The sequence below is a fragment of the Vombatus ursinus genome, unplaced genomic scaffold (assembly GCF_900497805.2).
Source record: "Vombatus ursinus unplaced genomic scaffold, bare-nosed wombat genome assembly UNPS02009835.1, whole genome shotgun sequence".
NCBI classification, from domain to species: Eukaryota; Metazoa; Chordata; class Mammalia; order Diprotodontia; family Vombatidae; genus Vombatus; species Vombatus ursinus.
The window spans coordinates 18,065,818-18,090,388 of NW_020949613.1; the positions used below are offsets into that span (position 1 = coordinate 18,065,818).

At 37.0% G+C, this 24,571-nt stretch overlaps 1 protein-coding gene across 1 annotated transcript in view; it reads left to right on the top strand.

Annotated features, from left to right (window-relative positions):
* The window catches only part of COL19A1 (collagen type XIX alpha 1 chain), a 394,072-nt gene that overhangs the window by 28,089 nt on the left and 341,412 nt on the right, over positions 1-24,571 (top strand). Inside the window, exons 4-6 of the mRNA XM_027852948.1 lie at positions 13,431-13,554; positions 15,728-16,000; positions 19,424-19,504. Of these exons, the coding sequence (XP_027708749.1) occupies positions 13,431-13,554; positions 15,728-16,000; positions 19,424-19,504 (478 nt within the window). The remainder of the gene's footprint in view (positions 1-13,430; positions 13,555-15,727; positions 16,001-19,423; positions 19,505-24,571) is intronic.

Below are 24,571 nucleotides of genomic sequence, written 5' to 3' on the forward strand. Positions count from 1 at the left end.
AGAAAGTTCCAAGATTATTGAACAGAATAAGCCAGTGGGAAACATCCAATTCTGTCTTTTTTATGTTTTTTTTTGCTAGGCAATGGGGTTAAGTGACTTGCCCGGGGTCACACAGCTAGTAAGTGTTATGTGTCTGAGGCTAGATTTGAACTCAGGTCCTCCTGAATCCAGGGCTGATGCTCTATCCACTGCGCCACCTAGCTGCCCAAAACATCCAATTCTGGGTGACATATTCTTTATGCCCAGTATGGGAAGAGGAGGAGTTAATAACCTAGTAAGGAGTGACCTTCTGACCAAGTACTCAGCATGCTAGGTTCTCACCACTCTTTCTACTTTGTTGTGGGAATTTGTGGGTTCCATTCCACATGGCAGGGTCAAGAGGGATGCAGAAGAGGTCCAGATGTTTTATAGGGAGTGGAAGTGTCTTTAGCAGGTGCATTTGATTGATTTATGTCACACACTGGGAATTGTTAATCATCTAGGAAACTAAAAGTTTCTAGCAAGGAAGATTCCAAATATGGGACATGCTGGGGCAGGTGTCAAGAGAAGGGGCTGGATAGTGGAAACCAAGGAGGAAGAAAAGTTGCATCCAGAGCAAAAATGACCTCTGACCAAAAAGTTCCCCCTAAATGAGAGGATTTCAAACTACTACAAGAATTCATATAGGTTCTTTTAGATTGATGGGATACATGTAACAAGTATTTCTTTTGGAAAGAGAAATTTATATTCTTATATAAAAATGACAACTATTGTAGAAGTATTTATTCTACAATATATTTTGAAGTTTATTATAATGCCTTAACTATAATTCTATGAGGAATCTGTGAGGGGATTGATATTTCCTCATTTTCAAAGGTTCCATTGCTTCTTAAAAATATAGCAACCATACCCACTATAGATTCTGTGGGAAAAACTGTTGAAGCTAGTGATACCCTAGAAAAAAGGATATTGTTGTGTGTCAACTGATAAATATTTGAAGTACATAAAATTAACTGTACAAGTTGAAAATGATTGAGGTAGCAAAAGGATTGCCAGCATCATTCCCCATTTGAATTGTTTGAGCTTCTCTTCATTAATTATGCCTATGAAACCATTAAACTTTCTACTTGTTATTTTGACAAGAGTTTAAACATACTAAACATATTTTATTAGATTTTGGTAGAATTTTTAGGCTTAATGATTTATGTATAAGTATGTTTGTATATATACATATATATATATATATATTTGTGTGTGCATGTATAAACGTATATGTAATTGTTTTCACCAATTCCTCTGAATATGGCTATTAGTTTAGTAAAATAGTAGAATACTCCAGGTATATAGGATTGTATAGAATGAACATCTCAATAGATGACTGAGTTTTTTACTAAATTTATTATATATTTTGGTGTTAAGTAGATACAATTTGTGAGCCAATGGATTTAGCAAACCTAAGAATTCAAAAATACTCTTCCTTTCATCTGAATTATACATTAGAGAAGTCACTGTACTCCAAATACATTTGTTTTTGGGCTGATCCCAGGGGAAATAAAAGAAGGCAGGAAGGACAATAATTAAAAAAATTAGAACTATTTATAGAAGGGAAAAGTGAGATTTAGAAGATTTAGTCTCATCATTTAGAAAAACCTATTGAGCAACATGAATTGGAAGATCAGGAAAAATCCCTGATTTGGGTTATCTTGAGACAAGTTTTATTCTGAGGTCTTCTGGAAACTTGGTTTCTAGAACCTGGATAGGTCCAGATTAATCCCAATTAGCTGTGAAGTGGAACATAAAAAGCCAAAATATCAGAAGAGAACTAAAATGGTATTTCACGGACCTTTTAAATCACAGGAAAAAATGGTACTGAGCTAGTCTTCCCACACCTACCTTGGGCCTGCTCTCTAAAATCATAGTCCACTAATAGGAAAAAAAGGTAGGTCATGGACAGGATTTTGTCCATGTCTACCTCGTTTTTTTCAAATGTAATGCCTGTTTGAAATGACTCTCAGACTACAGATATTGCTACTGTATCTTTAAGAGTCAAAAGGAATGTCACAGAAAAGGCATTGTGCTAGCAGATTGAAGTCAGTTGAAAAACATCTTTTTATGAAGTGCTTCTCTCTGTGAAGTCAGGGAGAGAGTTCACGTCTGTTATCTATGAGAATTCTTGATTTTTCAATTCTGTTTGGCTCTTTAAGATACAGTAGCAATATCTGTAGTCTTAAAGAGAGAGCCATTTGAAACTAGGTAACATATAAATGCCATGTTATAGGAGATCTTGTTTTAAAATGGAAAGCCTTTTATAAATACCATATTGCTATTGTTAATATGTACATGCTGAATAGTTTGTAATGGGAAGAGAGATTATTAGGGTCGGTTGTCTAAGCTTTGTTTTCCCATTAACAATCAGTCTCAGTTTGAATCCCCTCTGCAAACACAAAAGGGCTAAGATTTCAGTCTTGGTAGATATGGTGCTAAATACATCATCATCTACCCTAGGGAAGGCTTTTCAGACTAACCCTCTGAGCTCTGATAGCCAAATTGTTTATAACATGACAGGTGACGGCATATGTCAGCTGGAAAAGAAATGTCTTGCTATAAACTCCAAGCATCTCTCACTTCACTCTCAGGAAATGTAACTTGTATCGTATTTCTCTTCCTGGAAGATATTCAGCAGGTCAGAGGCTTCATTGACACTTGTAAATACGGAAGTTCATCATAAACCCTGCCTCAGTCTTGGTCAGAATGGAAGAATTAGTTTGGAAGTCGGTTCTTGAGATTTAAAAATAGAATTTTTCCATCAAACTATTTTTTTCTTCTTAAAGAAAAAGGTAAATAAAGGATTGTCTTACTAAACATGATCTAGAAAAATTTCATTTCAGCTTGACCAAAATAGCATTGAAATGAAAAGTGATTTTGCTGTGTTGTGACTCAATAAAAGAATTGCCTTTCAAGTAATTATAATTTCATCAATGAAATCTTTAAAAAAAAAACAAACACAATGTTTTAGATAAGAAAAGCACATCAGCTTAGCTTGAGGCATCACTTATATTTTGTTTGGAAGACTCTTCTTCCAAGAAACTGATAATGATGGGCTTAAAAAAATCAAGGGTTTGTAAATGTTTGTTTTCTCTAATGGTTTAAAAATACTCATTGAGCAACATCAGTTGCAAGATCAGGAAGCCATCCTTGATCTGGGACATCTCAAGAGACAATTTTATACAAGCTCAATTTTCCTCAATAGTACTTCAATTTTTTTTCTTTAGGAGAGTTGAGACTCAGGAGCTTTTTTTTCTTCCTAATTCAGTGTTTATTCTGCAGCTTTCATAGAGCATTTAACTGCTTTGCTGTTCATTCATTTCTATATATGGAAAGAGAGGAAGAAAGAGACAGAGAGACAGAGAGAGAGAGAGAGACAGAGAGAGAGAGAGAGACTGACAGAGAGAGAGAGAGAGAGAGAGAGGGAGAGAGAGAGAGAGAGATCCTCCTTGTCACATTCCAAGCAAGGAGAAGCAAGGATTGTCTTAGGTACCTTTAAAATCTGAGATGAAGAGTCTTGCATTGCCTAGATGACCTCTGAAGTCCCTTCCCATTTTGAGTTTTTTTGATTCTTTGTAGCAGTTGTTTTAATATGGGGAAGAGAAGTAGGTTTTTTTCTTCGCTTTAGTAAAAAGAAAATGTTTATAAACTTCATAATAACCTTGGGGTCTTTAGCAAAAAGTCTTAATGAATATGTGAGCATGATCTTCTCCCCACCCCATTAAAACATGAGTCTGTTGGCTACATATCATCATGTACTTCATTAAAAATGCTTGTTATTTCTTAAAGTTTCTCCTTCATCCCTTGCATCCCCACCCTAGTGATGCTTACCATCTGGAAGGGAGTGTGGAACGCAAAGTTCATTTTCTAAGACAGCATTTATTGGCTTCTCATTAATGGGGCAGCAGGGAATGTCCATTATTTGTGCAGTTGGCACTCACCTGGTCCTGAGAGACCAAACACTTCACCTTCGTTAAGCTAGGCCTTTTGTGCTCGGGCTGCCAAACACTGTTTTATACTGCAGGGAGGGTTGTGAGCACAGACTTACACTCATCTTTATACTTTGAAAATAATTAACTCAGAAGAGGCTGTAAGGATGTTTTGTGTCTATAATAAATTGAAGATTTTTAACATAGTAGCAAAGTATCTTTAAAAAAATTAAGCAAATAGGTATCTTTTTAGTCGGGTTGCTTGTATTTCTTTTGATTTCCCGCAGGCACTGAAAAAAATAGCAGATAGTTTAGTGGATAGAGAGTTGACCTCAGAGTCATAAGGACAGGGGTTTGAATTCTGTTTCTGGCACATACTAGCTGTGTGACCCTGGCTAAATCACAGCTTCTCAGTGATCTAGGCAAATTCCTAAGACTCAAAATGGCAGAACATTTTGCTGATCTGAATCAGTTTCCTTACCTGATTCTCTCTATGCTCGTGAAATCACAGGACTAAACCAAAAATGAAAAGATATTGAAAACTTGTGACTGTTGCCATATTATACAGTACAGTACTTGAGAGACAGTTGTATATGGTGTTGTGGAAAGAGCCTTAGATATAGGAACAATCCTGCCTCTGGCACTTACTTGCTAGGAGACCATTGAGTTCTGAAAGCCTCAGTTATTTTCACCTGTTAGATGGGGATTCTAATATCTATAGTACTTGCTTCAATTTATAAGGAATAAATGAGGTGGTATATATATGAAGTATTTTGAAAAAGTAAAAAGGCCACACAAATGCCATGTTACAGGAGGTCTTCTCTTTTAGAAACTGTAGTGTGGCATGACTCCCAATAGCGTCAAAGGAAGAAAATTGTCTTTCGAAAACTTTGGGCCTATGTTTGAGGGAGAAGCTGCTTAAAAGTCCACCCTCCTCCTGTTCAATTTTGGGCCTAGCTCATTTTCTTTGTTCAGGTACATCACTGAGATCACAGATCCATCAACTATCAAAGAATTTTTGTAATTGAAAGACAAATATAGATGTCTTTTATTTACATTAAAAAGATTTACTTATTTTAAAATCCCCAAGTTACTGTGTTCTGTACTGTGGTCTCATAATTTTCAGAGTATTTCCTGAACTACTTCTCATTTCTTATAAATTCTTGGTAACTATTTCCAATTTCTATTAAATCCCTCAAGAGCAGAAGAAGCTGATAAGTGTTTAGCAGCTTCTTTGGAGGTAAAAAAATGATTCTGTACAACTCCGAAATAAAGAGGTCCCTATTTTAAGGCATGCAGGCATGCAAGCAGCATGGAATAGAAAATGGAAGCCAGCTTTGAAGTCAGGAGGATTTGAATTCCGGTCCCTGACACATACTGCGTTTGTGACCCTGGGCAAGTCACTTAACTTCTTAGTACTTCAAGCAATATTCCAAGTTGTAGAATAAGTTTTTCTACTTGCATTGGTGAAGGAAGTTTCTTCACTAAAACTTCCATAAATTAATGAAACCAGAAATCCAGTCCTTATCCCTATCTATATGACACCTTTATAGGTCATTCATTCATTCACTAATTCATTCAGTGTATCTATTACTACAGTACAATGTGCTAAGCACTTTTTGGCCTGATTACCTCACTAAACATTAAAGAAAGGAATTGTAATAATCTGCTTCTTGGTAAGACATTGGCAACTATATGGTCTGAAGAAAGACCATAATAATCACTTTAACTAAGTGCTCAAAATATACTTTATCATCATTATTGGAAATGGGATTTAGAGCTGGATGGGGCCTTAGAGATTATTTAGCCCAAGTACTTTCATTTTCTAGAGGAGGAAACTGAGGCACAGAGAGATTGTTACTTGCCCACGGTCACACAAGTAACAAGAGCCAGGATTTGAATTTGAACTCCAAACCTATTGTCCTTGGTAATGCCTCATGTTCCTTCTACTTTGCATCATATCATTATTTTTGTACATTTATTTTCCCATTATTAGATTTTAGGAAAAAGGAGAAAATTAAATCTAACACTCTATACTTTTACATAGAAAATGTTTCCCTTTTAAATCTTGCCCATCTTAGTCTATGTTGTGGAGTAGTTAAAACATTTTTGTGGCATCCTTCTACTTGATTCTTTAGCACCTTACTTATGCTGTCTTTCCAGACAGGGCCCACATGCTGCCCTCCAAGTGGCTAGGGTCCTTACATTGCAGGGTCTAACCTAGGATTGTTCTAGCCACTCAGCCTAGGCTTCTTCTCTCTTCCCTCCATCAAAACTTATATATTTGTGTGTCCCTGCTTTCTACTTTTCAAGGTAACTGCTAGTTATCTGATAAACTAATCCCTACTGAGGGGGTTAATGTTTTACTCCTCGAAGAAAGTATTTGCAATTTAATAAGAACCTTCTATAAACACAATACTTGAGCAAAAATAGATACATCTCGATTTTCAGATTCTTTGGCCAGTAAGTGAGAGACCTTAGGGGTTGAGAGGCAAGGGAGAATTTTAGCAACCTTCAGAGAATAGCCTTATTATTAAAAATATTTTAGAACTTTGATTAAATTCTATTTCTTCTCCTCTGGTTTCTTCATGTAATTTAAATGATCTAAACATGTTAGTCTTCCCCCCTTTTGACTCTGATGATCTTGTATAAATTCTGACCAGGAAGGAAATTTTCTTTAATTATCTGGCAAAGATAAAGCAGGACAACTAGACTGATCTTGTGGACAAAAGTTGGTCCATGATAATGGTATGATTTCAGTATAATTTATTGTTTGAACTATCCAGCACATTTTGAGGTTTGCATTTGTCATAAAGGAATTTGTCATCTTTCAGTCTTTAAAAAATATGAGCTTCTAATATATAATTCTAGGCACCAAGTCATGTCTACTATGTCTTTGGTAGGTGCTAGATTTTTGCAGCTTAGTGATGTGTTGTACAGTTTCTACCATTTCCTTGCATAATCTACATTGACCACTAAGTGGGGGCTACTAAAGCATAACCCTCCTGTAATTTCTGGTAGCGGTGACCTCATCCTGAATTGCCATCACAAACCCTTCATTTTTACAAACAAATCGGCATGACTCATATATTTGTTCAATGGTTCTTTGTTGACCTATTGTTGGCTCATTTCATGTGAATGTCTCCCATGGAAGGATCTTTGATTCCATCAACCAATCAATATGCATTTATTAACCACTTGGATCTTTGCTGTTTCAGAGGCTACATTCAGAGATAAACCACTCTCAATGACATTAGACAAATCCGGTAACATGCACCTGTTTTCAGTATTTGTTACTTCTCAGTACAGTGATATCTACTTGATCCAAAAATATTTCTCCAAGTTTTGCCTTGTTTTATCATGTGCTCTAAGAGTACAATCTTCCTCCTTTTTGGTGAGGAATGTACATCTTTATATAAGCTGCATTAGGGTATCATCATCATCATCTCATTCTTCTTATTACTTTTTATGGAGTTCACATAAAAATGGTCCTAGGACAAGCCAAGTCAGTCAACAATTATTTGTTCAGCACCTACTAAGTGGCAGGCACTGTGTTAAGCACTGGAGATATAGATATAATGAACTAAACATTCCCTGCATATAAGTCAACAAGCATTTGTTAAGTGTCTACTATATGCCAAGCACTATGCTAAGTGACAGGGAATACAAAGAAGGCAAAAATCAGTTCCTGCTCTCAAGCAGCTCACATTTTAATGGCAGAAATAATATTTAAGAGGCAACTAGGTGATGCAGTGGATACAGTACTGGCCTGGAAGTCGAAAGGACCTGAGTTCAAATCCACCCTCAGACCAAACACTTGACACTTACTAGCTGTGTGACCCTGGCAAGTCACTTAACCCCAATTGCCTTTAAAAAAAGAAAAAGAATAAAAAAGAAATAATATTTAAGCAACCATGTATGAACAAGATATATGGGGTAAATTGGAGATAATCTTAGAAGAAAGGCACTAAGATTAAGGAGAACTAGGAAGGGGTCCTTGCAGAAAGTGGGACTTTAGCTGAAACTTGAAGGAAGCCAGGGAAACTGGGAGGCAGAGATGAGGAAGGAGGCAAGTGCCTAGAGTAAGGGATAGCCATTGAGGAGGGAGATGGTATCTTGTATAAGAAGAGCAAGAATACCAGTGTCACTGGATCCCATACTACTTGGAGAAAAGGAAAGGCATGTGGGGGCCAGGTTGTGAAGGACTTTAAAAACCAGAGGATTTTATATTTGATCCTGGAGGCATTTAGGAGCCACTGGAGTTTATTGAATGAGGAGGAGGGGTAGTGAGAAGGTTAGATTTGTGCTTTAGGAAGATAGTTTGACACCTGAGTGGAGAATGAATTGGAGTGGGGTAAGACTTAAGGTAGGGAAAACAATCAGCAGACTAGTGCGATAGTTCAGGACTGAGGTGATAAGGGCCTGCTCTAGGATAGCGGCAGTGCCAAAGGAGAAGTGATTGTATGGGAGAGATGCTGGGAAGGCAGAAATGACAGGATTTATCATCTATTTATATAGAGTGGAGGTGAGAAAGAATGAATCAAGGATAATGACTATAATTCTTTTATATTTAGCGTAATATGGACTATTGTACAACCAGATGAAATGATTGTTTTTTGTATTTTAGTAACAATAATAAATAATAAATTTTAGTAATAATAATAGCTAGTATATAGCACTTTAAAGTTCATCTAGATAGATAGGAAGACTCATCTTCCTTATTTCAAATCCAGCCTCTGACACTCATTAGCTGCGTGGCCCTGGATAAGTCACTTAACCCTGTTTGCCTCAGTTTCCTCATCTGTAAAATGAACTGGAGAAGAAAATAATAAATCACTCCAGCGTCTTTGCCAAGAAAACCCTAAATGGTATCACAAAGACTTGAACACAACTGCAAATGACTGAACAAGGACAAATTAAAACTTGTGAAGTGTTTTACATATTGTGTCATTTGACCCTCACAGCAAATCTGTGAGGTAGGAACTATTATTATCCCCATTTTAAAGATGAGAAAACTGAGGCTGAGAGATTACGTGACTTGCTCAGGGTCACACAACTATTAAGAGTCTGGGACCACATTTGAACTCAAGTCTTCCTGATTCAAAATCCCGTGCTGTATCCATTGTATCATCTAGCTGTATTAGAATGTAAACTGATCCTCTATAAGCTCACTGAAAGCATTCTCAGTATAATTCCAGTAGTAGGCAGGACAAGGATGATATGCACTTTATCTTGTTACCACATGGTTTTAAACTCCTTTGCTAGGTTCCTGTATTTTCAAATATTTTTGTTCCACATAGCTTGTAGTTTGCATTTAGTATCAATATCTATTACAAATATTCTTTAAAGCTTTTATGGATTGTTAATATTTTCATTTATGAATCAGATGGGACACATAAAAAAAGGGAATTAACCCTCCCTCATCCTATTTCAATGTTTGCACTAGGAAAAATCTGACTATGTTTTATATGAATGATTCAACAAGTGATAGCAGCAGTATTTATTTTCAATGGAAGGGTCACTGAATAAGCAATGGATAGAATATCTTAGAGGAAACCACACCCCTTTCAAAGATATTCAAGCTCAAATAGCTCAGACATAGTGTGTTGTCATTGTATATCTCTGGTATTTGACCAAAGTATGATTCAGTTGGCTGCCTTTATATTGGAAGCTACTACATGACACAGAGAAATGATATTAAAACATTTACTGTTAGTATTTGTGAGGTTGTGAATCCAGAGTTATGCCCTAAAGATTAAAAGTATGTTTTTATTCATTTTTATTATTTTAAATATAATTTTAAAAATCATTATGAACTTTAGAGAAACATTTTGATACACAAAGAACAAAAAAAATCAGGATTATATATGAATACATGAACTTATAATATGTACATTTTATTTTTTTAAAGTATGTTAAGTTTAACAAGGTAGTAATAAAATTGCCATTTGCCACCAGGATTTTGGTTTTTTTTTTGTTTTGTTTTCTTCTTTGATTTTAAATAATGCTTTATTGATACTCCTTTCCATTTTTTTTGGTATCTTTGTTACTACCCACTATTCATATCACCTTTCCTTCCCCTGCCCAAAGCCTTTCCTTGCCACAAATATGGTCCAACAAAATGCATCAACATATTAGCCAAACCTCAAAATGTATGCTTACTGTACAGCTCTAGTATATTACCTCTCTGCCAAGAGGTGGGAGGGATACTTCATTATCTGTTTTTTGAAGTCATGATTTGTGACTGGATTCTAAGGACTTTCAATGTTATTTTTCTTTTACATTATTGTCATCATTATGTAAATTGTTCATTTGGTTCTGCTCATTTCTTTCCACATCAGTTTATAAAATCTTCCCAAGTTTCTCTGAAGCCTTTATTTTCATTATTTCTCTCAGCAAAATCATATTCCATTATATTGATATAACACAATTTGTTGATCCTTTCCCCTTACTGATGGACACTCACTTGGTTTCCAGTTTCTTTTCTGAAACATAAAGTATAGTGCAAATAGATCCTTTCCATAACACAGAAATTTTTTTCTGCCTAAAACTGGCAAAGAGTCTAGCTAACGCATTTTTTGAAGGTAGATTATATAACCACGAGAAGGAAGATGATAGTGGGTTTCTTCCTTCATTAATTACCCTAGGCTAAGTATTAGATCTAGAGAAAGAAGTGGCAAACCACTCCAGTTTCTTTGCCAGGCAAACCCCAAATGGGGTTACAAAGAGTTGGACATGACTGAAAAATGACTGAACAACAAAAGTATTAGATAGCACAATGAAATTTATTAGTCTTGTATAATATCCTTTTTTGCATAATATTAGTTTAAATTATTTCTCTTCAGCAACGGAAAAACTATATTCTTGAAGTACAATACCTTTTAGTTTCTGGAATTAGATTTTTAATTACTGTGCAATTCACATTTCTTGGAATTGTGTGTCATGTCATTTTTAGGAGATATTAAGAAATCTTCCTTCCCTAGATTAAATATATTATTATATAGTAACAGTAATAAAAGTTTATCTTATCAGCAGTATGCATTTCCAGTAGAAATTATATTTTAGAAGCATTCATGTGTTCTTCCATAAGCTTATAAAGGAGTAGTAATGCAAGTCATTACCAGCCACTTGCCCATCCTGGTTGGTCTCTGATAATGAGTTTGCAGAAGAATAAATTGCTACTTAACCGTTGCTATATATTCACTTTGATCAGAAGTAGCTAAATTATGGGCTTGTGTGTTTTTCAGGTTACTAAGAACTATAGACAAGTTCTTGACTTCCATGCTTGCTCTCAGATTTTCTCTATTTCATTTATTTTTACCCATGAAAACACATAATTTTGAAGAAAAAAATTAGAGTTTCCCCCGTAACATGGAATTGCGGAGTGAGAGGTGGCTTTGAGGAAACCAGATGATAGAAGGCTGAGCCTGGAATCAGGAAGCCCTGAGTTCAAATCCAACCTCAGATACTTGCTGGGCAAGTCACTTAACCTTTGTCTTCCTCAGTTTTCTCAACTATAAAATGGGGATAATAGTAGTACGTATATCACAAGATTATTGTGGGGATCAAATGAGCTAGTTTTTGTAAGGTACTTAGTACAGTATCTGACATATAATATGAACTACATAAATGCTTATTTCTTTTCTCCTTTCCCCTTCCCCAAGTTAGGAAGACCTGATTTTAAGTCCACTGTCTGGTTCATGAAGACAGTGTGATGCTCAGCAGTCTTTACATTTTTCTTAGCTGGCATGAGAGTGGGGAATTCTGCTGTTTTTTCTTGATACATTTGAATTAATAGTACATTTGAAGTGTTTTTTTTTTTATAAGTTTGTTTCCTTTTTAAATGTAGATAATACTGAGGGAAGGAAACATGGGGTGTGTTTCTTTCACCCACTGTGGTAGGAACAGAGTTTATTTTATATAGGCTGAGCTAGTCCTTTAAAGGAGGCAGTTTGGTTTCCTTGCTGCCTGACATATAAAAGTTCTAAGGTCCATTGAGGATTTGGTGTCAGAAGTCTCAGTGGAATTCCTATAGCCTTGCTGAGATATCTTTCTAGCATTCCTGATTGCCCTAGAATATGAGAGGTGGGGGTTGGGGTTAGTCAATAGTCAATAAACATTTATTAAGTGCCTACTGTCTGCCAGTGGATAGAGCACTGGGCTTGGAGTCAGGAAGACCTGAGTTCAGATCCAGCCTCAGACACCTACTAGTTGTATGACCCTGGGCAAGTCATTTAACCTATGTTTGCCTTAATCCACTGGAGAAGGAAATGGCAAATCACTCTAATATCTTTGCCAAGAAAACCTCATGGACAGTATGGTCTACACAGGGTCACAAAGAATCAGACATGACTAAATGATTGAACAACAACAATAACAATAAAATGATATGCCAGGCATTCTAATAAATTCTGGGGATACAACAAGAGGCAAAAGACAGTCCCTGCCCCTCAAGGAACTCAGGGTCTGATGAGAGGGCACTAAAGTGGTAGAGCAGTAAACTTTTGTTTGAGTAAGTACCCTTTTCAACCTCAGGAATTGTATTCATTTTAATTATTCTCATTAAAGTTATTTTTATTTTGCTTCATGGTCTGCTGCTGCCTTGTTACATTCTAATCCTGAACCTGAATCACAGGAATGGCCTGAGCTAGGCCTGGCACAGAATACAATATTCATGAATTCATTCATCAAATGTTTATTAAGCTTCTGCTTTGTGTATCACTGTGCAAGGTGCTAGAGGAAAGATAAAATTTAGAAAGCACATGACCTCTGCCCTCATAAAGTTTACTGCCTATTAGGGAGCTAAGACACAAACATAGATACCTATAATATATCATATTAGCTTTTACTGTCATATGGAAGGAATTTGTTTATTCCCTTTTCTATAGGAATAAAAACAAGTCAAAAAATTGAAGCTACCTCCAGTGACATTTTGGGATTATTACTAGAGGTTTAAATAGCCTTATAATTAAAGGAATTCAATGTGATAAAATAAGTTTAATGTGATAAATCCTCAGCTTTAAGTAACAGACAATATAATACTTTATATTTATGTGGTTACTAGTCCCCTCTAAAATTCAGACTAGCTTCATTAATTGCTGGAACTTCACTATTAGAAGTTACTACATAATTTACCCCCTCCTCCACTTCCGTTTCAGTAGTAAAATATCTGTAAATATACAAAAGCTGCATCTTCCATTTTGCTATTACATAATTATAATTATCTTATAATTCTAATAATAGTTTTATTAACAGCTAGCATTTATATTGCACTTGATGGCTTGTAAAGCACTTTACACAAATTATCTCACTTTGTACTGAGTTATAGAAGTAATAAAGAAGTCATAGCCAAGAAGTTGTGTCCCATTCAATATAATGATTGAATTTGTCTTTTTTTAGCTATTTTTTAAAAAGTGTTCTTATGTTATCTTTAATAAATTGATAGCAGTAGCTTCGATTTTGTTTTTACCTCCATAGGAAGATATTTCCCAAAGGACTTCCAGAAGAATATTCCATAACAGCCATATTCCGTGTGCGACGAAGCACCAAAAAGGAACGATGGTTTCTGTGGCAATTGTTAGATCATCGTAATGTACCACAGGTAAGAAGACGAAAGAGTTTGTACTACTGTTTTCTGTTGTAAGATAAGGTTAAGGAAATATTAGCTTGTGCAAATACACATAAAGACAATTCTATTCCCAAAAGTCTTCCCATGATTTTAAGAAAAAAATAAAATTAATCAAATGGCTAACACAATGGTTGAGGGTCAGAATTCTTCTTAAGTCCTTTTTGTTTTTATAATGAATTTGACAAAAATCAACAAATGTGAACATTTCCTAAATTCAAGACTGGAAAAACAGTATTGTGTATGAAACTCCACTATCTGATGGAATTGATAGGACTTGGTTTCTGACTGCATGTGGCTGAGTTAAAGGGAATGAAAAAATCAAAGATAATTTTAAGGTTGTGTAAATGGGAGAGTAGGTAAATAGTGATAGAAATAGTTGAGTCAGAAAGAGAAATGTGTTTAAGAGAAAAGATAAGTTTTGTTTTGGCACATTGAGTTTGAGGTACCTCTGGTAAATCCAGGTGGAAATGTCTTATAGGCAGTTGAATATTTGTGTTTGGACCTTAAAAGAAAAATCAGAAATAAAAATATATTCTTAGAAATCACACATGTAGATGAGGTAGTTGAAATCATGATAGTGAATGAGGTCATCCAAGCACTGAGGATTATACAGGAAGAGAAGGGAAGAGGAACAAGGAGCAGATTCTTGGGGAAATGTCCAAAATAAGGAATCTGGAAGAAAGAGCATGTGAAACCAATGAAGAAGACAGAGAAGAAGCAATTGAAGAGTTTGGAACTGAACCAGGAGAGTATATTTCTCTCTGAAATTAAGAGAAAACATTTGATAAGAGGGGGTTGTCAATACCTCAAAATGCTGCAGAGAGGCCAAGGAGGATGAATACACATTGTATTTGGTGATGGGGAGGCTGTTACTTCAGGGAGAACAGCTTCAATACAGTGGTATGGACAGAAGTTCAACTGTAAGGGATTGAGGAGGGAGTAAGTACTGAGGAAGTAGAGGCATCAGACACACAACTTTTTCAAGACTTTTTGCTTAAGTGGAAGGAGAAATATAGGATGGTAGCCAGACAGACTAACAAGTTTGAGAGAGGGCTTATCTTACATTAAGGACACAGGAGTGAGTTATCAGGGCATGATCAAAGATAGGAGAGAGTGGCTGAGCCAGGTGTTCACAGAATCACCTCAGGCAAATCACTTAACATTTCTGAGGGTCAGTTCCCTCCCCTGTAAAATGAGGATGTTAGACCAGATGACCTTGAAAGTTATTTGCTCTGAATCTTTGATCCAATGATCCGATTCCCTAACTGGAGGAGAAAAGACAAGAATGCTGACAAGGTTTTAAGAATGAGGCTGAGGAGGCTTTCATCAGAAGACCTCAGTTTTTAGGGGCAGCTTGGTGGTAGAGTGGATAAAGCACTAATCCTGGAGTCAGGAGGACCTGGGTTCAAATCCAGTCTCAGATCAGACGCTTGACACTTACTAGTTATGTGACCCTGGTCGAGTCATTTAACCCCAAATGTCCCCCCCAAAAGACCTCTACTTTTCCAGTTGAGGGGGCTGTGTATCCAGTTGTCAATGCTAGGGTTGAAGATGAACTTAGTGGTATGTTCAAAGATTTGGAGCAGTAGTTGTGGGAAATGAGATAAAAAAATCTTTGAAAGTTTGTAATATCTGAACTGAAGCTATAGTTACCTAGACTTTATTGGCTAATGGGATTTTAATTAACTTGGACACCTTATTTCCTCCTCTTTTTGATATCCAGTCAATAAGCATTTATTAAGTACTTATTACATACTAGAGACATGGTTGTGGTTTTGCATTGACCTGGTGAGAAAATGATTCATATATTTGGTCTTTCACTGAGTTCTTAAGATATTGCTTGTACACATCTTGCTGTGGCAGCCTTAATATTTTTTAAAAATTCTTTTTGTGATGAATTTAATCATTAATAAAAGAATTTAAATATACAGAGAATAAAATGATTGCATTAGAAACAGTGAACTTTTACACATAGTTTTTTTTAAGTACATATCATTTATACCACAGGCATGTTAAATTTAATGACATCACTATGTTTATGTCACCTTCATTTCTTTTTGTTTTCTTTGATACACTTTCCATTTTTAAAAGCATCTTCAAAATATTTCTAAGGAATAAGATATGTAAACATTTTACATTTTTGCAGGTATCTATAATAATTGATGGCACAAAAAAGGTGGTGGAAGTGATGGCCTTTCGTCAGGGAGAAATGCTGCACTACGTTTTTAGAAGTCGAGAAATTTACTCTCTATTTGACCGGCAATGGCATAAGCTTGGCCTCAGCATGCAGTCCAGGATCCTTTCCCTCTATGTAGATTGTAATTTAGTTGAGAGAAGGCAGACAGATGAAAAGGACTCCATTGACTTTCATGGCAGAACTGTCATTGCTGCCCGGGCTTCAGATGGCAAACCTGTAGATGTAAGTAGCAATGTTGTGGACAGGACAGCAAATGGATGACGCTTCTATGTTAAAGCAAAGTATCCTTTTTCTTTGAATCCTTATTTTAATGTATCCTTCCAAAGGCAATTGTGCCAATATTAAGTAAAGAAGATCACCTTGTGTAAGCTCATTAATAGTAGCATTATATGTATATACATGCAGATGTGGATGTATACACACAGAAATGTATATATGTATACAGTTATCTCTTCCACATTGTGGGAACTGGGGCGTGGCATGCCTGCGATCTGGAAAATCCACATAAAATTTTTTGGCCCTCCCTTTGTACCAAAGGAGAAGTCTGAATTTTTTCTTTTTCTTTTAAGGGGTGCTTGCAGTACTTATTATAAAATTTAGGTTAAGTATTTGGTCATAGGATCTATGTTATCTGCTGGCCTTTTCAATTTGCCTTTTTGAGTTTCTGCAAAACTACTCCCAAATTCCCATTTAATTTCTTATGCTGACCGGTCATATATAGAAACCATGATGAGAAAAGTCATGATGTGGAAGGGATAGCTGTACCTATGCACATATTTGTTTGTATGTACACACATCTAGTATAAAGGCTAGAAAACTGGCTTCAGAATCGGGAAGACTTGGTTTAAATCCCTACCTCTGACTCCTACTGGCTTTGTGACCCTGGACAAGTGACTTATCTTCTCAGGTACCTAGACAACTCTTTAATACTGCAAATTGCTTAGTGGGTGTCAGTCTCCATTGGTAGAAGAAATTTCCTCACTGTGAGTCTTATGCCAATGAAAATCACAGGTTCAGATACATTCATATCCAGATTGCTGCCACCCCCTCCCTCTCTCTCTCTCCTCTTTCTCTCTCTGTCTGTCTGTCTCTGGTACTAGACCCATGATTTCATCAATGTTGGAACATCCTCCACTGATTAAGATCAGCAATTTATCTATAACTTAAAGTCTTAGAATGTAGTTGGGGGCCCTAGGAGGTTGAGAGATTTGTTCATAGTCACACAGTTGTTAAGTATCAAAATCAGGTCTTGAACCCAGGCAGGTCCTCCTGATTCTAAGACCAGAACCTCTATTCACCATGCTATGCTGGCTCTCATAATATTCATATAAATAGGTATAATATTTTGACACATAATATAGGCTGGACAAATTATCTGCAAACAGTAGGTTTAAAAGAAATTGGTTCCAGTCAAAAAGAGTAATTTTATAGAAAATTAAACTCTGGTAAAATGTGAAAGTATGATGCATAATATGATTATGTTAAAAGCTTGCTTTTTTGAAATGCAAAGGGCTGGGGAAACATGAGCTTTAAATGATTCCAGATTTAGCTTTAAATGAGTCCAGATTATCTGACATTCTTATTTAAGAACAATAGGCTCTGTACATTCAGCTACGTAATAGCAGTTGCTTTGCATTATGCACTATATTAAATAAGCTGCTATTGGTTTAATAGTGTTTTCTTGGGCTCCAGTTCTTCAGGCAACATTACCATCAACTGTATAATTTGGAAAAGTAGTGGATGTGTAGCACACAATATAAAGTGTGCTACTGGAACTGCAAGCAGAGGAACTGAATTTGAATCTTGCCATTGAGTACGTTTGTGACTTAGTGCAAGTTGTTTAACCTCTCTAAGCTTTAGTTTCCTCAATGATAAAAGGAAGGCATTGAACTAGATGATTTCTAAGGCCTCTTCCAGCTCTAAATCAATGACGTTATGACTTTGGGAAGAGTAGTTCAGGCTTACAAAATTTTACCAATCTGAAGATGCTTTTACATTTATCTCTAAGGCTGAGATGATTAATACATAATCTGGAGAAGAAAGAATATAAAACTGGGCTTTGAAGATTTTTTTTTAAAGAAGTAAACATTTACAATCTAGATTTGATATTGGTAAATTTCCATGAGTAGGATTGCAAAAAAAATGCCCCCCCCCAAAAAAAAAACACCTAATCACAATTTGGATGCTTTCAAAGTCACCTGTAAAAATATTTGGTTGAGGTAACTCACAGCTCTTGGGCAGCTAGGTGGTGTGTAGTGGATAGAAGACAAGTTCAAATCTAGCCTCAGACACTTACTAGCTCTATGACCCTAGGCAAGTCAGTGAACTCTGTTTGCCTCAGTTTCTTTATTTGTAATATGAGCTGCAGAAGGAAATGGAAAACCACTCCAGTATCTTTGCCAAGAAAACCCTAAAAAGGATCACAAAAAGTCAGACATGGCTGAAATGATTCAATAGCAACAAATAATTCACAACTCTTAAAGCAATTATACTTAATTTCCAAAATACACAATTCTGACCATTAAAAATACCTTCTGCAACTAACTGCACTTTTGAGAGAGTTTTAAAATAAAATTAGGAAAAGGAAGGGGATTAGACCTGTGATTTCATTAGGACAGGGAATTCCTGGATGAAGAAAGTCTTTCTCAGGTTAGAATCTAGTCTGCAACTAATAGTCTTAGAGAGTTGCTAACAGCACTGAGGTTAAGTGACTGGCCTAGGGTCACACAGTCAGTAGGTGTTAGAGGCAGAACTTGAATTCAGGTCTTCCTGGCTTCAAGGCCAACTTTCTATCTACCATGACACACCGCCTCTCAAAATAAATAACATTAAATATAAAAGGAGAAGTTTTAAATATCATTACCCAGAAAAATGTTTTCCAACTCAGGGGTATCAGGTGAATAAGAGCAAAGACTGAGTAACAAATAACTGTAAGAGATGGTACAATGAACTATAATAATTATAAGAGAATTTAGTAGCTAGAGGTGTCTTACTACAAAATTAAAGGCATGCCAAAAGTATCAGTATCCCTTTAGAGGATGCAGATTGGGGATTAAATCAGCCTTGAAATTTTTTTTAAATGAAAGAACTCTGATACCACAAAAATGTTAAGATTCATAATTCTTAAACATAGTTTATATGGACATATAAACTTGCAGACATTTCATTTATTACTGAATTCAGATTGAATAGTATCTGTGAGCTAATCATTCTCCAGTAAGAGCTCTGGTAAAAGGGAGTTAAGCATTTTCCGAAATAGACTTTGCTTTTTTGTATTCCCTCACCTCCATTTTTGATAGACTAGTTATTCATTTTTGGTACATCTTCTCTTTGACTTCTCAACTAGGTATTCCTTTTCCTTTCTGATATGAAAATATCAATAGTCTTGTCAATTCATAACATTATTACTTGGTTTCTTCTAATGAGGACAAATATGCCTAAAGACCTAGGAAATGGTTATATCCTAGCATTAACCCATTTAATCTGTCAAAAGAGCTGCCAAGGAGTCAGGTTTAATTTCAAGTTTTCACTTTGGATATGTTCACATGTTCTATGCATGTTTAACCTCCATACATATAGTGTTTATAAATAAAAATAACAAGAAGAAATCTATAATGTTGTTTGTCATCTTATGTTTTTCAATAGATTGAACTTCATCGCCTTCAAGTTTATTGTAACCCAAACTTTGTAGCCCAAGAGATGTGCTGTGAAATATCAGATGCTAAGGTGAGTTGTTTTTGTGTGAAAAATAAACGACAATTGACTAGCACCGTTCATCTTTTACCTTCCTCATCTATAGATTTTCAGTCATTTTAGTTATGTCTGACTCCATTTGCAGTTTTCTTGGCAAAGATACTGGGGTGGTTTGCCATTTCCTTCTCCAGCTCATTTTATAAATGAGGAAACTGAGGCAAAAAAGGGTTAAATGACTTGCTGAGGGTCACATAGCTAGTAAATGGTTGAGACAGAATTCTGGTCTTAACTCCAAATGGGGAGTTATTTTCCACATTTGCAAAAAGAAGGGATGTGATCAGATGGCTTCTAACATCTATTCCAGCCCAAAATTGATGGTTCATATCTTCTGAGTTGCACATTTCTAACAAAGAACTACCAACCTGAGTACACCAGTTTCAGATTAAAACAAAAACAGCTGAAATTGAAATTCATCAGTACAAATGGGGCTAGGATTCTTCTTTGCTCCCAACGCAGTTTTTGGCACTGGAATTTAAATCTAGTAGAACTTTGTGCAAAAACTAGTTCTGTTACTCATTACCTTTGTAACATTAAGCAAGCCACCTTACCCTTTTAAATTTCAATTTACTCATCAATTAAATGATAGTATTGGACTTTAGCTTAAATAAAGCAAGCATTTATAAAGCACCTACTATGTGCAATGTACTGTGCTAGCTGCTGGGTATTCATGGACAAAAATGAAAGTTACCACCTTCAAGGGATTGATATCCTCCTGGGAACTACATGAGCACAGATAAATAGAATACAAAGTAGGAAATAAAAGAGTGATCTCATAAAAAAGCAAAGGGGCAGAAAGAAGAGAACAAAGTACTTGCTGTAGGAGTATTGGAGGAGGGAACTAACACAATCAGTTAGGGAAAGGGAGTCATGGAAAAAGCTTTCCTGAGTAGGTGACATACAAGCTGAGTGGTGAAAGAAGGTATGTCATCTGAAAGTATCCCAGGCATGAAAGAATGGTGGAATAGGTAGATTTATGGCCAACAAGTCTCAAATTCCATCTCTGGCATGAGCTATCTGGCCCTAAGCAAGTCCTTTAAACTTTCTGAGCCTCAGTTTCCTCATCTGTAAAATGGATATAATAATACCTGTAGTACTGAGGTGATTGCGAATCAAAGGAGGTAACATAGCAAGTTAGTAATAAAGCAGAAACCCCTGACTTTTTCCCTAAATACTCTTTCCATCCTGCTAAACTCCTCTATCCCTAGTGGTAACCATTGGTGTAGCAGTTGCTGTCTACTCAGTATTTCTATTTGGTTGTTGCCTCAGATGCAACATGTCCAAATCCAAAATTCCTTCCAATTTCTTTATTCTTTTTTAGTGACATTATCATTTTTGAGGTTGATTGGGCATAGAAGGTCATTACCAGGATTTTTCTTAAAAAAAATTCTTGCCACCAAAGTCCTTAACACCGTCAAATGGTTCAGCATCAAATATTATTATTATTTAATCAGTGGAAATAACATTAAAGAAGAGGCATTGCCATCTGCTTTGATGCTGCTCCCTAAGGACAATGGGACCTTTCCATCTGACATTCTGCTGGAACCTGTATGTTGTTGCCCCTGTTAGAATGTGAGTTCCTTGAGAGCAAAAATTGTCTTAACTTTTCTATTTGTATTACTGGTGCTTAGCACAGGGCTCTGCACATAGTAGGAGCTTAATAGATGCTTTGCTTATTCATTCTAGGATGAGGTTTGAGGAGAAGGGAAGACAGAGGGCAACAGTTCGAAAGTTAGAGGAGGCAGAGTCAAGATGGCAAAGTGAGAGGTCTCAACTTTGCCTTAACTTTAGCCCACCAAAAAACAAACAAACAAATTTTCATAATGACCTAGAAAGTGTGCCAAACCATATATGGATGAGAAAGCCAGAAAAAAGTCACAGTGCATCATTTTTCCAGCCTGTGGGGATTGTCCAGGACTACAGATGCAGCAGCAGTAAACTCAGCAGGCAGAAATGGGCTGTGGCTGTGGCATCAGACCAGTGCTCAGGGACAATAAGGGGACTAAACACGTTGGCAGGAAAGATCCCAGGGGACCCCTGAACTAGAATTGAGAGCAGCAACGGGTGCCACCTGGCTGCTCTGTTGCCCATTTCCCAGTTCTGGGCAGAGTTCATAGATCAGGGCAGAGAGGAGCAGTCAAGTTGCAGGGGAGCAGGTTCCCTACCTGTGTAAGGAGCTAGGAACAAGTTTCAGAACATAGCTGTGCGTCTGCCCAAGAGCAAAGGAGAGACTCAGTTTTAACCTCTAGGCCCACATGTAAGCCTGCAGTGAAATAAACTAGGATAGGAGACTAAAACCAAGGTAGAGCCAGCATTTCAATCACTTCTGAAATGGCAGAGTATCCCAGCAGTCTGAGTGTGACAGGAACTCAGTCACTCACAAGTCAGCAAATCCAAACCAGGTCAGAGACATGCAGACCAGGAAGGCAGGGAACAGACTTCTGCCCTGATCACACTACTCCAGAAGCACCAAAACCTACAGGCCCCCAGTCTATGCCGCAAAAGCAGTAGAAAGATATAAAAGACAATCTCAGGCAGACATTCTGCCTTCACCCCACCTTTTACCTCTACCCTAAAGCAGAGTCCAATACCAACATAAGCTCTCAAGTCAAGAAGTAGCCTGGAAAAATGAGCAAACAAAAAAACTCAAGACAAAAATACAGAAGAAAGTTGGAAGTGGGCCCCTTTCCTTCCAGTGACTGACTCAGCAGCCGAAAATCACCTATGCTATGGAGCCTTTGGAGACCCTGGTGGAGTATGTGACCAATCACAAGGGATCATTTAAAATTCTATGTATTGAAGGTTTTTTTATAAGACTTCATCATAAGTGCCATGCAGAATTGCTGAATGAGTAAAAAAAAATCTTGAGATTGAAAAAGATCTGAGAGTTTTAGTATACCACAAGTACAATATGAGTCAAAAATGTGTTATGGCAGCCCCAGAAGCTAATGAGCTCCTAAGTTGCATCAAGAGGCATAGTAGATGAGATTGGGCATGGTCAGGGTGATATGGCTGTAGACAGAGGGAGGGAAAGCAGTGGCTGTTTTGAGCTCTCTCCCAAAGCCCTCCAAATACCTAAAAAAATGGCTCTAAATGAATTCTAAGGCAGCAGAACCCACAAAAAGACAGAGTTAAACCAATTTCCAGCCAAAGACAGCCTGGATAGTTGATCAGAAAGGTTTATCCCGCCAGGCGGGGTGAGGAGCGCAGTTTGGCGTGGGCGGGCAGGCCGCAGCGACCCTGGAGCAGGCCTCAGAGGGCTGAATCGCAGGCCGCTGTGGTGGTTTCCAGACTTCTCAACCCAGGAATACCAAAGGCAACTTAGAAGGTCAGTGGGAAAAGTCTGTGACTGCGGTGAGAGAGGAGCTAGGTCTCAGCCTCAAGTCTCGAGCTTGGCCTGGGGCCGCAGCTTTTCCTGAGCTTCCGGCCCATAGACTGAGGGGGAATCTAGTGGCTGATCAGAGGGGGATTGCAGGGATCTCTTTGCCAGTGCTGAGGCAGGAATATCTTGCTTTACCAGTGCTTGGATCTGGGTCACAGTTCTGAGGGGTGGTCCTGGGGTGAGGAGGAACACTGGTGTGGTGGAGCTTGTTGTGGTGGAGAGAAAACACCTCACCCCTTGTCATACCACCTTGGAAGAACTGAAAATTTACAGGTCCCTAGAAGTACCTCTGAAAACAGCTGTACAAACTCCCGAAGCTTGGGACAGTACACTCTTCACATTGGAAGCATACTTTTACCTTAACAAAGAGTTTAAAACTCAAGTAATTGGCTGAGATCATGAGTAAGCAGTGCAAAAAGAGTCAGTCTATATTATCTTACTTTGGTGACAAAGAAGATCAAAACATGCAACCAGAAGAGGACAACAAAGCCAAAGCTCCTACATCCAAAGCCTCCAAGAAAAATATGAATCAGTCCCAGGCCTTGGAACAGCTCAAAAGGGATTTTGAGAAGCAAGTAAGAGAAGTAGAGGAAAAACTGAGAGTAATTCAAGAAAATCATGAAAAACAAGTCAACAGCTTGCTAAAGGAGACCCAAAAAAATACTGAAGAAAATAACACCTTAAAAAATAGCCTAACCCAAATGGCTAAAGAGGTCCAAAAAGCCAATGAGGAGAAGAATGCCTTAAAAAGCAAAATTGGCCAAATGGAAAAGGAAGTCCAAAAGCTTACTGAAGAAAATACTTCCTTAAAAATTAGAATAGAGCAATTGGAAGCTAGTGACTTTATGAGAAATCAAGACACTGTAAAACAAATCCAAAAGAATGAAAAATTAGAAAACAATGTGAAATATCTCATTGGAAAAACAACTGACCTGGAAAATAGATCCAGGAGAGAGAATTTAAAAATTATTGGACTATCTGAAAGCCACGATCAAAAAAAGAGCCTAGACATCATCTTTCAAGAAATTATCAGGGAAAACTGTCCTGATATTTTAGAACCAGAGGGCAAAATAGAAATTGAAAGAATCTACCGATCTCCTCCTGAAAGAGATCCCCAAAGGAAAACTCCTAGGAATATCGTAGCCAAATTCCAGAGTTCCCAGGTCAAGAAGAAAATATTACAAGCAGCCAGAAAGAAACAATTCAAGTATTGTGGAAACACAATCAAAATAACATAAGATTTAGCTTCTTCTACGTTAAGGGACTTCAGGGCATGGAATATAATATTCTGGAGGGCAAAGGAGATAGGATTACAACCAAGAATCACCTACCCAGCAAAACTGAGTATAATCCTTCAGGGGAAAAATGGTCATTCAGTGAAAAAGAGCTCTTTCAAGCATTCTTGATGAAAAGACCAGAGTTGAATAGAAAATTTGATTTTCAAATACAAGACTTGAGTGCAACATGAAGAGGTAAACAGGAAAGAGAAAATCATAAGAGACTTATTAAGGTCGAACTGTTTACATTCCTGCATAGAAAGATGATATTTGTAACTCATGAGACCTTTGTCAGTATTAGGGTAGTTGGAGGGGAAAAAATTATATGTACATATATGTGGATATAGATAGATAGATAGAGGGCACAGGGTGAGTTGAAAATGA